A 17,133-nucleotide genomic window follows, 5' to 3' on the forward strand; every position below is an offset into this window, starting at 1 on the left:
CTCAGATCCTTTGCAGCTTATATCTTCTGGACCGTCCTACAATGTCAAAAGCTTTACTAAATTTTGTGTAAAACATTTCTACTGCTTTGTCATAATCAACTTTCTTAGTTATCTCATATCAGATTCGTGAGACACAATCTCTGCTGCACAAATGATGAAGTGATGCAGGTCTAAGAATTTCCAGCATTTTCATTTTTATTTAATTTTCACTGATATTACCTACATTAGTGACTATGATTAACAAAAATATCTGCGATTTCTCAAAATGCAATATAAACCAAAAAAAATGTTACAAATATGCCTTACTTTTGGTTTCATCCAGCCTTGCCAATCCATTTGTCACACGATTGCCATTCACAGAGGTTGCTAAGGTAACCTATAAACATCAAGACAGAAGAAAATGCTTGATTTTCATTTGACGTATTGGTTTGATTTCATTAATTATTGTTATGCAGACACTCATATCCAAATGAAAAAATACATTTACAACATGAACAACTTTTGGTGTGACACTTGTGGGAAACTCATCTACAGTAAATCCATGCCTTATTATCAGCCTACAGTTTAATTTAAGTCTGACATTTAATTACCTGATGAGCAGAATGCACACAAGGGAGTACAACCAATGGCCAAATCTTGGGCAGAGATTTAGTTCCAACAAAGGTTTCTTTTCATTATGTTCTACATTTTAACAAATTGAATGCTGGTCAAGAGGTTAAGGTTCATTGCTATGGTATGTGAAGTCCTGTGTCCAGCGTCACTTTATGGACATACAATCAATCTATGTACTGTAGAGAAGCCATCTTATGTATTTATATTTATTATGTTTCTCTGTTATTATTGTGTTCCTTATCTTTTGTGTTTTTGTTTGGCTGCATCAGATCTGGAGTAACAATTATTTTGTTCTCCTTTACAATTGCGTACAGGATATGACATTAAGTGTAGTCACATCTGTAGTGTAGAAATCATCCAAATTCACAAATCCATAAGGCCATATGACATAGGGGTAGAATTAGGCTATTTGGCCCATCGAGTCTGCTCCACCATTCAATCATGGCTGATCCTTTTTTCTCCTCGTCAGCCCCACTCCCTGGCCTTCTCCCCATAACCTTTGTGATGCCGTATCCAATCAAGAACCTATCAAGCTCTACCGTAAATACACCCAACGACCTGGCCTCCACAGCTGTCTGTGGTAACAAATTCCACAAATTCATCTCTTTCTGGCCAAAGAGATTTTTCCACATCTCTGTTTGAAATGGATGCCCCTCTATCCTGAGGCTGTGTTCTCTTGTCCTAAACTCCCCCAGCATGAGAAACATCCTTTCCACATCACTTCTGTCTAGGCCTTGCAACATTCAAAAGGTTTCAATGAGATCTTCCCCCCGCCTCCATCCTTCTAAATTCCAGCGTGCACAGATCCAGAGCCATCAAACATTCCTCATATAATAACCCTCTCATTCCTGGAATCATCCTTGTGAACCTCCTCTGAACCCTCTCCAATGGCAGCACATATTTTCCCAGATAAGGAGCCTCAAACTGTTCACAATGCTCAAGGTGAGGCCTCACCAGTGCCTTATAAAGCCTCAGCACCACATCCCTGCCCTTATATTCTTGACCTCTTGAAACGAATGCTAACATTGCATTCGCTTTTCTCACCACTGACTCATCCTGCAAGTTAATCTTTCAGGCAGGGTTTCTCAACTGGGTTTCTGTAAGAGGTTGCTAGAGGTTCCGCAAGAGATTGTAATAAAAAAAACATAGTTTTTAGAACTTTGCACATTACGCGATGCTCGCACTCACAGTGGTGGGCAGTGACTGATCAGCCCCGTTGGCAATCTCAGCCCAGTATGGCAGTGCGCAGTAGGACTGTGTTTATTCTCAGTTTTTGACGCGAGATAGGAAAGGCAGTTGATAATTGGTGAGCACTGTATTGCATGGAGGGGAGGATGTAGGCTGTTGAGGAGCGTGGAGTGCATTTTCCAAGCATTGAATGGAATCACCCAACTTGGGCTATGATGTCAGCCTCTCCCTCCTGAATTAGCTCCCACCAGCTTACCCTTATGCACTGCCAACTGACTTACAGGAGCGAACAAACTACCAGTGTGGTAGAAATTGGAGGGAAATTTTCATTCAAAAGAAGAGTTTTTATGCACTACAGCTGCTGGCCTGCCACTTTACTGTTGCTGTAAACGTTGCAAAAGGTGGATTATGTAGGTTAGAAGTGAATTGTATTGTGAAGTTTCCATATTTTTTTCAGATTTTCTTGTTTAGTTATTTATTATGCCGTTAATGATGAAGAAATACAATCTCCTAAGTCATTTCGCTACACTAGTGCAACAATGGACCCCAAAAAAGTGCGTCTTTACAATGAAAGCTTCTTATCAATGAGTTTTACATGGACTGTTGATCCAAATTGCCCTAATCCATTGTACCCAGTCTATGGCAAACTTATAAATGCAGCAATAGTTCCAGTAAAATTGAAAAGAAACCTAACTACAAATCATAGCCGTATGACACGTAAAAGTGCTGATCATTTAAAAGAGCTATTGGAACCTCAAAACAAACAGAATAACAGAATACTGTACTCAGTTCTGGCCACCTCACTATAGGAAGGACGTGGAAACCACAGAAACGATGCAGAGGAGATTTATAAGGATGTTGCTTGGATGGGAAGCATGCCTTATGAGAATAGGTTGCGTGAACTGGGCCTTTACTCCTTGGAGCGACGGAGAATGAGAGGTGACTTGATAGAGGTGTACAAGATAATGAGAGGCATTAATTGTGTGGATAGTCAGAGGCTTTTCCCCAGGGTTGAAATTGCTAGCACAAGAGAGCATAGTTTTAAGGTGCTTGGAAGTAGGTACAGAGGAGATGTCAGGGGTAAGCTTTTTTTTTATGCAGAGAGTGGTGAGTGCTTGGAATGGGCTGCCGGCAGTGGTGGTGGAGGCGGAAACGATAGAGTCTTTTAAAAAACTCCTGGATGGCTACATGGAGCTTAGAAGAATAGAGGGCTATGGGTAAAGCCTAGGTAGTTCTAAGGTAGGGACATGTTCGGTACAGCTTTGTGGGCCGAAGGGCCTATATTGTGCTGTATGTTTTCTATGTTTCTAAAGCTTTTGGTAATAAAGTCACAGTCAATAAAAAGACTCGGGAAGCTAGTTATTTAGTAGCAGAACTTATTACCCAGAAAAGGAAAAGTCATACAGTTGGTAAGAACCTAATAATGCCAGCATGTTAAATTATAGCGGGCAAAATGCTAGGACAGATAAAGTACGAGAGATTTAAAAGGTTTCACTCTCAAACAGCATGATAAGTCCTCGGATTGATGACATGTCACATGATGCTGAAGAGCTTCTCTTTCCAGGTTGATGAGTCAACAGGCTTCACCAATAAATGTCATGTTGTAGCATTTGTAAGCCAGTTGTTAAACAGAAATTTATTATGTTTGCCTTATGAGTTTTTAAAATCTTTGAAAGGGTAAGAAAGATTAATTTCAAGAAAGGTAAGCTAAGCTTAACTACTTGTTTTTTTAAGAAAGGTTGGCTAAAAATTCATCCTCTCCTCAAGAGCAGGGAAAATTATTTGTGGATTATTATATCTACAACTTACTTGATCACGCTAATGTACTGTGAGCTGTAGATGTAATAAATTTTATTGAGGGGTTCCCTGAGACCTGAAAATTATTTCAAGGGTTCCTCCAGGGCAAAAAGGTTGAGAAAGGCTACTTTAGGGTGTTCTGCACAAGGATTCCCAACTCCCTCTGCATCTGAGATTTTTGGATTTTCTCCCTATTTAAAAAATAGTCTGCGCGTTTATTTCTTCTACCAAAGTACATTACCATACAATTTTTAACATTGTATTTCGTTTGCCACTTTCTGGCCCTTTCTCGTAATCTGTCTAAGTCCTTCTACAGCCTTTCTGTTTCATCAACACTACCTGTCCCTTCAGCAATCTTTGTGTCGTCTGCAAACTTGACAACAAAGCCATCTATTCCATCATCTAGATCATTGATATACAGAATAAACAAGAAGAGGTCCCAATACCGACCCCTGCGGAACACCACTAGTCACTGGCAGCCAATCAGAAAAGCATCCTTTTATTCCCACTCACTACCTCCAACCAATCAGTCGATGTTCTAACCATGTTATAACATTCCTGTAATGTCATGGGCTCTTAACCTGGTAAGCAGCCTCATGTGTGGTATCTTGCCAAAAGGCCTTCTGAAAGTCCAGATATACAACATCCACTGCATCTCCTTTATATATCCTACTTGTAAGTCTCCTCAAAGAATTCCAACTGGTTTGTCAGGCAAGAATATCCCTTAAGGAACCATGCTTACTTTAGAACATAGAAATCTACAGCACATTACAGGCCCTTCGGCCCACAATGTTGTGCCTACTCTAGAAACTGCCTAGAATTTTGCTACCGCATAGCTCTCTATTTTTCTAAGCTCTACATACCTATCTAAGACTCTCTTAAAATATCCTATTGCATCGGCCTCTACCACCATCACTGGCAGTGCATTCCACGCATCCACCACCATCTGTGTGAAAAACTACGTCAAACATCCCCTCTGTACCTACATCCAAGCACCTTCAAACAATGCCCCCTTATGTTAACCATTTCATCCTTGGGGAAAAGCCTCTGGCTATCCACACAATCAACGCCTCTCATCATCTTATACCAAAGTGAACCACACACTTATCTGGGTCCATCTGCCACTTCTTAGCCCAGTTTTGCACCTATTGATGTCCTGCTGTAACCTCCAACAACCCTCCAGACTATCCACAACACCCCCAACATTTTTGTCGTCAGCAAACTTACTAGCCCACACTTGTACTTTTTCATCCAGGTCATTTATAAAAATCACAAAGAAGTGGGGTCCCAGAACAGATCACTATGGAACACGACTGGTCACCGTGCAGAATACGAACCATTTACAGCCATCCTTTGCCTTCTGTGGGCAAACCAATTCTGGATCCAAAAAGCAAGGTCTCCTTGGATCCCATGCCTCCTTACTTTCTGAAGGAGCCTTGCATGGGAAACCTTATCAAATGCCTTACTGAAATCCATTTAGACTACATCCATTGTTCTACCTTCATCAATGTGTTTTGTTACATCTTGAAAGAATTCAATCAGGCTTGTAAGGGCACTACTTGCCCTTGACAAAGCCATGCTGACTATCCCTAATTAGATGATGTCTCTCCAAATGCTCATAAATCCTGCCTCTCAGGATCTTCTCCAACAACTTACCCATGACTGAAGTATCACACACTGGTCTATAATTTCCCGGGTTGTATCTACTCCATTTCTTTTTTTTTTAATTACTAATTTTTTATTGCAACACCAACAAATTACATTCAATACAACCAGTTGCCAATTACATTTTGACTGTTTATCACAACCACCCCCCAACCTTCATCACCATCCCCTCTCCACCCCTTTCTCCCCCATCCCTCTCCCCTCCACCAACGAACTGAATAGTAGTGCATACACAGAAAAAGCATTCCTATTTTATACAATAGTAAGATTGTCTAATTTATCTGTGTTGCTCATTTTCCCCTGAATCTGTTGTTGTAAGTTGGTGGTGGTGCCCTGACTTACCCTCTTCCCAACCCCCTCCCATCACCCCTTACATTCAACCCTTTACTTTGTAACATCTGTGAGTGTCACTTAGCAATGTCAGACACTGAACAATAACTGCCCCCCTCTAGCACCAACATATTAGAAAGGCAAAGCAGTTCTCATAGACAATCATATCAAAGAGACAAGAAAAACAAACCTGGACAAACCCGTTACCCTATATAATTAAAACCATTTCCGTCTCAAATATAATATACCACATAATCAAGACCCCATTAGCTCTCTTGCGAGGAACTGTTGCTTTAATAAACCGCCGCTTAGTGATGGCGCCCGTGACGTTTTACCTAGCGCCCAGGAACGAAAACAAATCTACTGGAGACATAACCCAAAATGAACATGTACAACTAAAGTTATTTAGAATCATAACAAACTGCTGTCTTTCAGCTTCATTCCTGATGAAGTATGATATTTGGGTATACTGAATATCACCTTAGAAAGTAAAAGATAAAAAGTATAAATCTAGGCGGATTTATATCACCTTACCATGTTATTCTTGTACTAACAAGTTAACTGAGCCATTACCTTAAAACTCTGACCGCAAAACTCAGAGACAAATTGGCACTTAGTTAACTAAATACAGAAGTGTAGCAAATGACTTTCCAATAAAAAAACCCCAGAAAACTTCACACCTAGGACGTTAACTTGCCCGTGCCCGTTAGATTGCACATACAGGCTAGTCCGAGCTCTTAATGCCCTTCCATCTCCTCCCGAGGGGCGTGTGGACTTTGCCCAGGGTCTTCTTCCATATCTCCCAGCACCGATGAATTCTCTCTACTCCATTTCTTGAACAAGGGAACAACATTTGCAACCCTCCACTTCTCTGGTAATTCTCCCATCCCTATTGATGATGCAAAGATAATTGCCAGAGGCTCAGCAATCTCCTCCCTCGCTTCCCACAGTAGTCTGAGGCACATCTCGTCCAGACTCAGTGACTTATCTAACTTTATGCTTTTCAAAAGCTCCAGTACATCCTATTCCTTAACGTCTATATGCTCAGGTGTTTCAGTCCACTGTAAGTCAACCCCATAATTTCCAAAGTCCTTTCCTCTGGTGAATACTGAAGCAAAGTATTCATTAAGTACCTCTGCTGCCTCCTCTGGCTCCATGCACACATTTCCACTATCACACCTGATAGGTCCTATTCTCACATGGCTCATCCTCTTGATCTTTATACACTTGTAGAGTGCTTTGGGGTTTTCCTTAATCCTGCTCACCAAGGTTTTCTCATGGCCCCTTCTGGCTCTTCTAATTCCATTCTTAAGCTCCTTCCTGGCAACCATCTCTAACAGTACCTAGTTTCTTCAACCTTTCGTAAGTTTATTTTTCTTAACTAAATTTACTACATACTTTGTACACCATAGTCCTTTTAATCCTACCATCCTTTCCCTGCCTCAATATACATATGCAGAACACCATGCAAATGTTCCTTGAACATTTCCCACATTCCTACTAGCATTTCCCTGAGAACATCTGTTCCCAATTTATGCCCCCAAGTTTCTGCCTAATAGCATCATACTTCTCCTCACCCCAATTAAATGTTTTCCCACATTGTCTGCTCCTATTCCTCTCCAGCGCTATGGTAAAGGAGATAGGGTTGTGATCATTACTAAAATGCTCTCCCACTGAGAGTTCTGATACCTGACCAGGTTCATTTCCCAATACCAGATCAAGTACAGCCTCTCCTCTACTTGGCTTATCTACAACTTACACCAGGAAACCTTCCTGAACATACCTAACAAACACCACCCCATCTAAGCCACTTGCTGGAAAGAGATGCAGGTCAATATTAGGAAAGTTAAAATCACCCATCGTAACAACCCTATTATTATTGCACCGTTCCAGAATCTGCCTCCCTATCTGCTCGTCAATGTCTCTATCTATTGGGATGGGGTCTATAAATAACACCCAGTAGAGTTTTTGCCCCCTTTCAGTTTCTGACTTCCACCCACACTGACTCAGTAAACAATCTTTCTATGACTTCCTCCTTTTCTGCAGCCTTGCTCCCACCTCTTTTGTCTCCCTTTCCTTTTTGAAATATATAAAGTCCGGCACGCTCAGCAGCCATTCCTGCCCGAGACATCCAAGTCTCTGTAATGCCCACAACATATTGATCCACACTCTAAGTTCATCCGCCTTGTTTATGATACTCCTTGGTTTAAAAATAGACACATCTCAAACCATCTGACTGAGTGCATCTTTGCTCTATCATCTGCCTATCCTTCCTCACAAACACCCTACAAGCTGTCTCTACTTGAGCACCAAATACCCTATCCTCTGCCTCTTCACTTTGGTTCCCACTCCCCAATAGCACTAGCAAACCTCCCTCCCAGGATATTGGTTCCCCTCCAGTTCAGGCACAAGCTTGTACAGGTCACTCCTACCCCAGAAAATGTTCCAGTGATCCAAGAACCTGAAGCCCTGCCCCCTGCACCATCTCCTCAGCCACTCATCCGACTGCACTATCTTCCTGTTCTGACCTTCCCTGGCTTGTTACACTGGGAGTAATCCAGAGATTACCACCCTGAAGGTCCTGTTCTTCAGCCTCCTTCCTAACACCCTAAACTTACTTCCCCTCTCCTGCCTATGTCATCGGTACCAATATGTACCATGACCTCTGGCTGCTCACCCTCCCCTTCGAGAATATTCTGCAACTGCTCAGAGACACCCTGGGCTTTAGCACCTGGGAGGCAACACACTAACTATCGTGCCGTCTCTTTTGCTGCAACAGAATCTCCTCTCTATCCCCCTAACTATCGCATCCTCTGTGACTATTGCTCCACCTGACTTCACACTACGCTTCTGAGGCTCAGAGCTGATCACAGTGCTAATGGTCTGACTGCTACTGCCTGGCTCTGATCGGTCATCCCTCTCATCAGTATCCAAAGGGGTATACTTGTTGCTAAGGGGAATGGCCTCAGGGGGACCCTGCACTGACTTCTTTCTCCCTTTACCTCTCTCGGTGTTCACCTATCTACTCCCTGAATTCTGCACTTTGGGTGTAACCACCTGCTCAAAAGTCTTGTTTGTCAATTGCTCTGCCTCCCAGATGATCCTTAGTTCATCCAACTCCAGCTCCAGCTCCTTAATGTGGTCTTTCATGAGCTGGAGTTGGCTGCACTTCCTGTGGGTGTAGTCATCAGGGAGACCATCAGGTTCCATGAATTCCCACATCCTACTGGAGGAGTATTCATATCTGCCATCCTGCCTACACTGTACTATGGGCAACCAAGACCAAATCAGCAATAACAAAAGGAAAATTCTACCCTTCTTACCTGTTTCTTTGGCCTCAGCCTCTTCTCATAGAAGCCTCGAGTCAAAGCGTCTGTTCCCACTCTGACTCTGGTCCCAACTTTGACGAAGACCGCTCCGCTGGACCCTATCTCCCTTTTATGGTTTAAAAAATAAGAATAAAACCCAGGCAAGGAGAAAGAATTTACCACATTTGGTGGTGCTCCACTTGCCTTCCGCTGCCGCTGATGCCTCTGATGCTTCCCGCAACTGTGCACTGGCTACTGTTTTTAAGAAAAAAACACACGCAAGGAGAAAGAGCTCACTGCATTTGGTGGTGCTCGGCCTGCCATTGCCTCTGTCTTGGTCCTATCTTGCCTTGTATCACTATTTTATAACCTCATCCTTAATAATTGACTTCATCATCTGTCCAACCACTGAGATGAATCTGATGTAGATCCTCTGTGATTACATTATGTATATGGAAGGAGATATCTGGACACGTGCAGGGACATCAACCATGTACCTAACCCATGCCTCAATATCCTTTGCACAAAAAAAATCACTTGAACCTTTGAAGAATTCACATGGTAGCAGATGTTCACAATGAAGCAAGCCATAACTCAAAAGGTGAGGGCCCTTTTGGTGTCCATTAATAGGGACGATGCGCAAATGGTCTGTTGCTGGAGTGTAGAAGGTACTGATTTTCTGGCAGGGGGTTTCTGTAACCCCAACCTCTATCATTCAGTGTTTATGCTTAACAAGTTAAAATCCACTGGTGCTACAGGAAAGATACTGGCATGGATGAGGGAATGGCTGACAGGCAGGAGACAGCAAGTGGGAATAAAGGGGGCCTTCTCTGGTTGGCTGCCAGTGACGAGTGGTGTTCCTCAGGGGTCACTATTGGGACTGTTACTTTTCACATTGTTTGTCAATGATTTGGATAATGGAATTGCTGGCTTTGTGGCAAAGTCTGCGGATAATATGCAGATAGGTGGGGGGGTAGGTAGTGCTGAGGAAGCAATGCGATTGCAGCAGGACTTAGACAAATTGAAAGAATGAGCAAAAAGTGGCAGATGGAATACAGTGTTGGCAAATGTATGATTGGCAAAGGTACCAGTGACCCCTGTTTCCATCCAGGGGATCAGTGTGGACATGGTGGAGGATTACAAATACCTGGGGATACGAATTGACAATAAACTGGACTGGTCAAAGAACACTGAGGCGGTCTACAAGAAGGGTCAGAGCCGTCTCTATTTCCTGAGGAGACTGAGGTCCTTTAACATATGCCGGACGATGCTAAGGATGTTCTAAGAGTCTGTGATGGCCAGTGCTATCATGTTTGCTGTTGTGTGCTGGGGCAGCAGGCTGAGGGTAGCAGACACTAACAGAAGCAACAAACTCATTCGTAACGCCATTGATGTTGTGGGGATGGAACCGGTCTCCCTGACGGTGGTGTCTGAAAAGAGGATGCTGTCCAAGTTGCATGCCATCTTGGACAATGTCTCCCATCCACTACATAATGTACTGGTCAGGCACAGGAGTACATTCAGCCAGAGACTCATTCCACCGAGATGCAACACAGAGCATCATAGGAAGTCAGTCCTGCCTGTGGCCATCAAACTTTACAACTCCTCCCTTGGAGGGTCAGACACCCTGAGCCAATAGGCTGGTCCTGGACTTATTTCCTGGCATAATTTACATACTACTATTTAACTATTTATGGTTTTATTACTATCTATTATTTATGGTGCAACTGTAACAAAAACCAATTTCCCCCGGGATCAATAAAGTATGACTATGACTGTAATATATTTTGGTAAAAGGAACAATAGTGCAGACTATTATCTAAATGGGGAGAAAATTCAAAGATCCGGGAATGAATGGGTTAACATACGAGGAGCATTTGGCAGCTTTGGGCCTGTAATCACTGGAATTTAGAAGAATATGTGGGGATCTCATTGAAACCTACCAAATGTTGAAAGGACTGGATAAGGTGGATGTGGAGAGGATGTTTCCTCTGGTGGGTGTATCCAGAACTAGAGGGCACTGCCTCAAAATTGAGGGGCGACTTTTAGAACAAAAGTGAGGAGGAATTTTTTTAGCCAAAGAGTGGTGAATCTGTGGAATGCTCTCTCACAGACTGCAGTTGAGGCCAAGTCCGTGGGTATATTTAAAGCAGAAGTTGATAGATTCCTGGTTGGTTGGGACATCAAGGAATATGGTGAGAGGGCAGGTATATGGGGTTGAATGGGATCCAGGATCAACCATGATGGAAAGGCGGAGAAGACTTGAAGGGCTGAATGGCCTAATTCTGCTCCTATGTCTTATGGTCTTATGCGGTCACAGCCCATGATCAAATGCCTGACACACATCCAATTCCACAGCCTTTCATATGTCTGTCATTCTACACCAATTGATAGTGAGTTCAATACTTTACATTCAATACCAATCTTTCAATACCAATCAATCATTTGATGTCCTTTCTTCTGGAATCTCTTTGTACAATTCTCTCTTCTCTCAATGCTGAACCTGCCCTCAGTGTTGCCTTTTCCCCTGATACCCCTAAATACCAGCCTCCCCAACACCACCACCCACATACCTTCAGGTCTAATGCTCCCTACCTTCTTCTGGTGCATTGTATAGTGTTTTGAGCTTCATATGCAAGAGAATATTGGTGTCAAGAAAGGAGCATTGGCATGGGCCATCCATGCACTGTCACTTTGACCTGTCCCCTGAGAAATTCCAGGCCAGTTGTACTTGAATAATGTTTACTTTCATATTCATCTACAGTTATGTATCAATATATAACTTAACACCACAAAATTTTTCAACAATGCAAAAATAGCTTAAACTTATATATCATATTAAACATTGTAAAACATTGAAATCACTTCATAGTAGCATTAGCAAATGAACGGGACATACATTTGACCAACAGTCTGACTGAAAGAAGCAGCTTGTAAGGAGATTCAAAGCTCAAAGTAAGTTTATTATCAAAATACACATATATCACCATACACAAGCCTGAAGTACATTTTCTTGCAGGCATTCCCAGTAAATACAAGAAACACAATAGAATCAATGAAAGACCACCCCAACCAATGAGCAAAAGAAACCAAACTATGGTAAATATAATAATATTAACGATAAAAAGTAGTAGAAGAAATTAGAAATAAAAATCAAAAACATGAGATGAAGAATGAAAGTGAGTCCATAGGTCAAGAGAACAGCTCAATGATGGGGTGAGTGAAATTGAATGAAGTTATCCCCTTTGGTTCAAAAGCCTGATGGTGGATGGTTGAGGAAAAACATAGGGAGGTTAACCAAGGAATTCTTGAGCTCCAGCACTGGTACCTGGATACACAATTGCATTGCTGGAATAATTAAGTTTGATGCTAATTAGGAGGCCAGAATTGAGGAACGGCAGTTCTATTCGAGAATTGTAGAACTGGAAGACTGAACGTTTTAAATCAAGGTTGAAGTTAAGAGGAAGCCAATGTAGGTTAGAGAGCACAAAGATAGGGATAGTGAGTTAGGGAATTAGTAGCAGAGTTTAGGATGCTCTCATTTTCGGAAATAGTAAGATAAATCATACATAACCTTAAAACTAGCAGTATTTGACATATTCTTCACACTTATAACACAGCAGGAAGTAGTTCAAAGTTCTATATCTGCTAGAAATTAGCAAATTTAAACTTTATGGTAACAATCATATTGTGCTAATTTCAGCTGCTTAACTTGGCTATCAAATATCAAAAGGAAAGTTTAGCATGAATGAATGCTAATTCTTGCTCTGGAACACCTGTCTGCATGACAAAGATCTCAACACTGCTTGTGCCCTTGCACATTTTCTGACCTGTGTAACAACGAATTGTTATTGAGTAGTTAAGCTCTCAGGGGGATGTTTTAGGAATTAATCAGTGACATTACTGACAGTATTTTCAAAGTGAATCCATAATACGGCTCCAGAAAATTGATCTGGCATCAACTGTGGAAGGAACTGTTTGCTGTGGCAGAAATGTTGATAACAAGAGACACAGAAATAGCATAACGGAACAAAGAACCAAAAGGTAAGTAAGAAATTTTGTTTTATACGCCAGGATGCAATTTGGTACACACTTTCTTAAGGGACAACAGAAGTAGATTCAAAGGTAAATTTTAAAGGAGTATTTTTATTGGGGTTCTGGGGAAAGCACAGTGGAAAGAAAAACTAGACAAAGAAACAACATAGGCATGATGAGCTGAATGTGTGCTGCAGCATTCTCTGACTTGTGTGATCTCAGCTCTCTACTGTATATCACAACCTGGGAGATTTTATTCATCACAATACATAAGCCTACCCTGCTGGTGCCCTTCAATTACAAGCATTATTTTTAAAAGCAATAATTTCTTCAGAAAAACAAGTGCACAGGTTAATAAGGATGAATTCTTCAGGTAGCAATGATCATTTATTCACATTTGTTAACTGACAGTAATTTCTATGCGGCTGTGGGTCACATCAACCCAAGGGAACAATTAAAGCAGTTGCACAGATTTCACACTGACAACCGTGGTCTGAAGAAAAATGCCTTGATGTCTCTTCCTGTAATTATAACAATGACTTCTACAGCACTTCACTGACTATAGAACTTAGAGGTCATGAAAGCCTCACCAGATGTCTCAGTCTTTTGTTCTCCTTCCTGAATCTCATGCCAGGTGACACTGTAAGTCGTAGCTCTCCTTGGCATTGTTCCTGTCCCTTTCAAGATCTTCACCAATACTCTCATTCTCCAAAACTCATCCTGCACACCCTCTGTCCTTGATAGCTCATCCCCCAACTTTCCTTTGCTCTTCAAATATCTTGGGCAATTTCTCTTGAACAACAGCAGTTTAAAAAGTCTTTTTTAAGAAAACGTAAGCTGTTTTATGTAAATACATTCCAGTGATATTAAGATCTACGATACTAAAAACATCACAGACTTTAATTCATGCTGAATTACCACAAGATCCAGAAAAGTCATGACAAGAAAACTGCAAAAGAGACTTCTACATTTGGCCACTCTTGTAGAATCCAAGAGATATTGGCAAAGTTAGCTGGAAGTAAGTCAAGACTTGCCTCTTGTAATCTTTAGGATTTACAGTCTTTAAGATACTTCAAATGTTAATAGGCAAATAAAGGGGAGGCCATTTATATATAAGACCATAAATATAGGAGCAGAATTAGGCCATTTGGCCCACTGAGTCTGCTCTGCCATTTCATCATGGCTGATTCTATTTCCCTCTCAGCCCCAATCTCCTGCCTTCTCCACATATCCCTTCATGCACTGATCAATCAAGAATCTATCAACCTCTGCCTTAACTATACATAAAGATCTGGTCTCCACAGCTGCCCATGACAAAGAATTCCACAGATTCACCACTCTCTGGTTAAAGACATTCCTCCTCATCTCCATTCTAAATGGATGACCCTCTATTCTGAAGTTGTGTCCTCTGGTCTTAGACACTCCCACCATAGGAACCATCCTCTCCACATCCACTCTATTAAGGCCTTTCACTGTTCTATAGGTTTCAATGAAATCACCCCTCATTCTTCTGAATTCCAGTGAATATAGCCCAGAGCCATCAGACCCTCTTCATATGATAAGCTATTCAATCCTGGAGTCATTTTCATGAACCTCCTTTGAACCTACTCCAGTTTCAACACATCCTTTCTCAGATAAGGGGCCCAAAACTGCTCACAGTATTCCAAGTGAGGCCTCACCAGTGCTTTAAAAAGTCTCAACATTATCATCCTTGCTCTTATATTCCAATCCTCTTGAAATTAATGCTAACACTGCATTTGCCTTCCTCACTCGAGATTTAACCTGCAAATTAACTTTTAGGGAATCCTGCACAAGGACTCCCAAGTACCTTTTAACTTCAGCTTTTTTGTATTTTCCCTTCATTTAGAAAATAGTAATTTCTTCTACCAAAGTACATGACCATACACTTCCCAACACTGTATCCCATCTGCCATTTCTTTGCCCGTTCTCCTAATCTGTCTAAGTCCTTCTGTAGCCTCTCTACTTCCTCAAAACTTCCTGCTCCTCCACCTGTCTTCATAGTGTGTGCAAACTTTGCAACAAAGCCATCAATCAATTCCATCAGCCAAATCATTGACGTATAATGTAAAAAGAATTGGTCCCAGCACAGACCCCTATGGAACACCACTAATCACTGGCAAGCGGCCAGAGAAGGCTTCCTTTATTCCCACTCTTTGCCTCTTATCAATCAGCCACTGTTTTATCCATGCTAGGATCTTTCCTGTAATACCATGGGTTCATAGCTTGTTAAGCAGCCTTGTATGGCACCTTGTCAAAGGCCTTCTGAAAATTCAAGTACACAACATCAACTGATTCTCCTTTGTCTTTCCTCCTTGCTATTTCTTCAAAGAATTCCAACAGATTTGTCAGACAAGATTTTCCCTTGAGGAAACCATGTTGACTACAGCCTATTTTATCAAGTGCATCCATGTACTCTGAAACTTCTTTCCTAATAATCAACTCCAACATCTTTCCAGCCACTGAGGTCAGACTAACTGGCCTATAATTTTCTTTCTTCTACTTCTCTCCCTTCTTGAAGAGTGGAATGACATTTGCAATTTTCCAGTCTTTGGGAATACAGCAGAATCTAGTGATTCTTCAAAGATCATTACTAATGCCCCCATGATCTCTTCAGCCACCTCTTTCAGAATTCTGGGGAGTGCACCATCTTTTCCAGGTGACTTATCTACCTTCAGGCTTTTCAGTTTCCCAAGACTTTCTCTCGAATTATTTTAACTTCACACACTTCATGACCTCTGACATCTGGAAATTCCACCATACTGCTAGTGTCTTCTTCAGTGAAGACTGATGCAAAATATTTATCTGCCCTTTCATTGTCCCCCATTACTACCTCTCCAGCATCATTTTCCAGTGGTCCAATATCCACTCTTGCCTCTCTTTTACACTTAATGTATCTGAAAAAACTTTTTAAATATCTTTTTTAGTTCTTAGTGGTTGTTGGTGTGAAATTTGTATTTAACTGTTTTCTTGGGAAAGTGCAGGAATTATAGGGGACATGCTATGTATAGAGTTTTGTAAAGTTTCTTCTCATGTACCATAGGGAAGAATTGAAGAGATGATTAAGTGGAATGGAATTAAGGAGACTGTACGAACTGGAATTAAAAATTAGATGGCAAACAAAGGAGATAACGAGTTCAAGGCAACCTTGAACAACTGAACAGAGTTCATGGGGTCTCACGGGATTTAATTCTGGATATAGCTGCCCACAGCTTCATCAGTAATCTGTAGAAAGCGTCACAAGATGTTGTACAGGTGCTGGAAATCTTGAGCAACACAGAGGAATTGCTGAAGGAAGCTGCCTACTGGCCTGCTCCAGCATTTTGTGAGTATTGCTTTGGATACAGTGATAAATTTAGTGATAAATCCTAAGTAGGAATATTTTTAAGACAATCATAGTTTGATGCAAAGAGAAAAGACTGGGGAATAGGTGAAAAAGTAATAAATGGAAATCAGTATCAGCAACTGTGAGGTTTAATATGTTTCAACAAAATAATCTCAATAATGAAAACTGAATGGAGGCTTGGCGCCACTGATAGACCAGCAATATTTTAGGGAATGGCGTTAGAATGCTAAGCCCCTCCCCCAGTTAACAAGCTACATTAAATTTAATTGAATTTTAACTGAAGAGCTATTGGGCTAAAATATCACTTATCCTTCTGACCACCTTCAGCATTTGACCACATTTCAGTCTTCAGAACCATTACGATCTTCGCCGACCCAAGTCAATCTTATTCTCCTCAACACAATTTGGAGAATACAGTTGACATCCCACCACCCCTCCCACTTGCATTCTAGTGCCTTACTAAATTCTTCTGCCACACTGCATTCCTTTGACCCGCTACATTCTTCTGTGCCACGTTTTTAACCCTAGCTGCATTCTGCTGACTTACTTCTGACTTCTGACTCATTTGTCACTGTGATCTTCTGCCCTTTGCATTCTTCTGTCCCTTCTTTCTCCTGCTATCCCCAATGCGACTTTTGCTCTACTACCTTTAATCCATCTGACCGGGGCCCTGTTTCATTACACAATCAAGAATTTAGATTTTTGATTCATATCTAGGGCAATAAATAGGATGGTTAATGTGGGCATCTATCTCTCAAGAGAAATGTGGAGATTGATTTTCCAATGACCTTTAATCTTGTTATCAGCCTATTTTTGGGACTGAAGCTGCTGGAA

General features: G+C 41.5%; 1 protein-coding gene across 1 annotated transcript in view; it reads right to left on the minus strand.

The window, feature by feature from the left end:
• The window catches only part of LOC134351155 (uncharacterized), a 66,896-nt gene that overhangs the window by 24,219 nt on the left and 25,544 nt on the right, over positions 1-17,133 (minus strand). The window contains exon 3 of the mRNA XM_063057269.1: positions 307-376. Within this exon, the coding sequence (XP_062913339.1) occupies positions 307-376 (70 nt within the window). The remainder of the gene's footprint in view (positions 1-306; positions 377-17,133) is intronic.

Source organism: Mobula hypostoma, chromosome 8 (genome assembly GCF_963921235.1).
Source record: "Mobula hypostoma chromosome 8, sMobHyp1.1, whole genome shotgun sequence".
NCBI lineage: Eukaryota > Metazoa > Chordata > Chondrichthyes > Myliobatiformes > Myliobatidae > Mobula > Mobula hypostoma.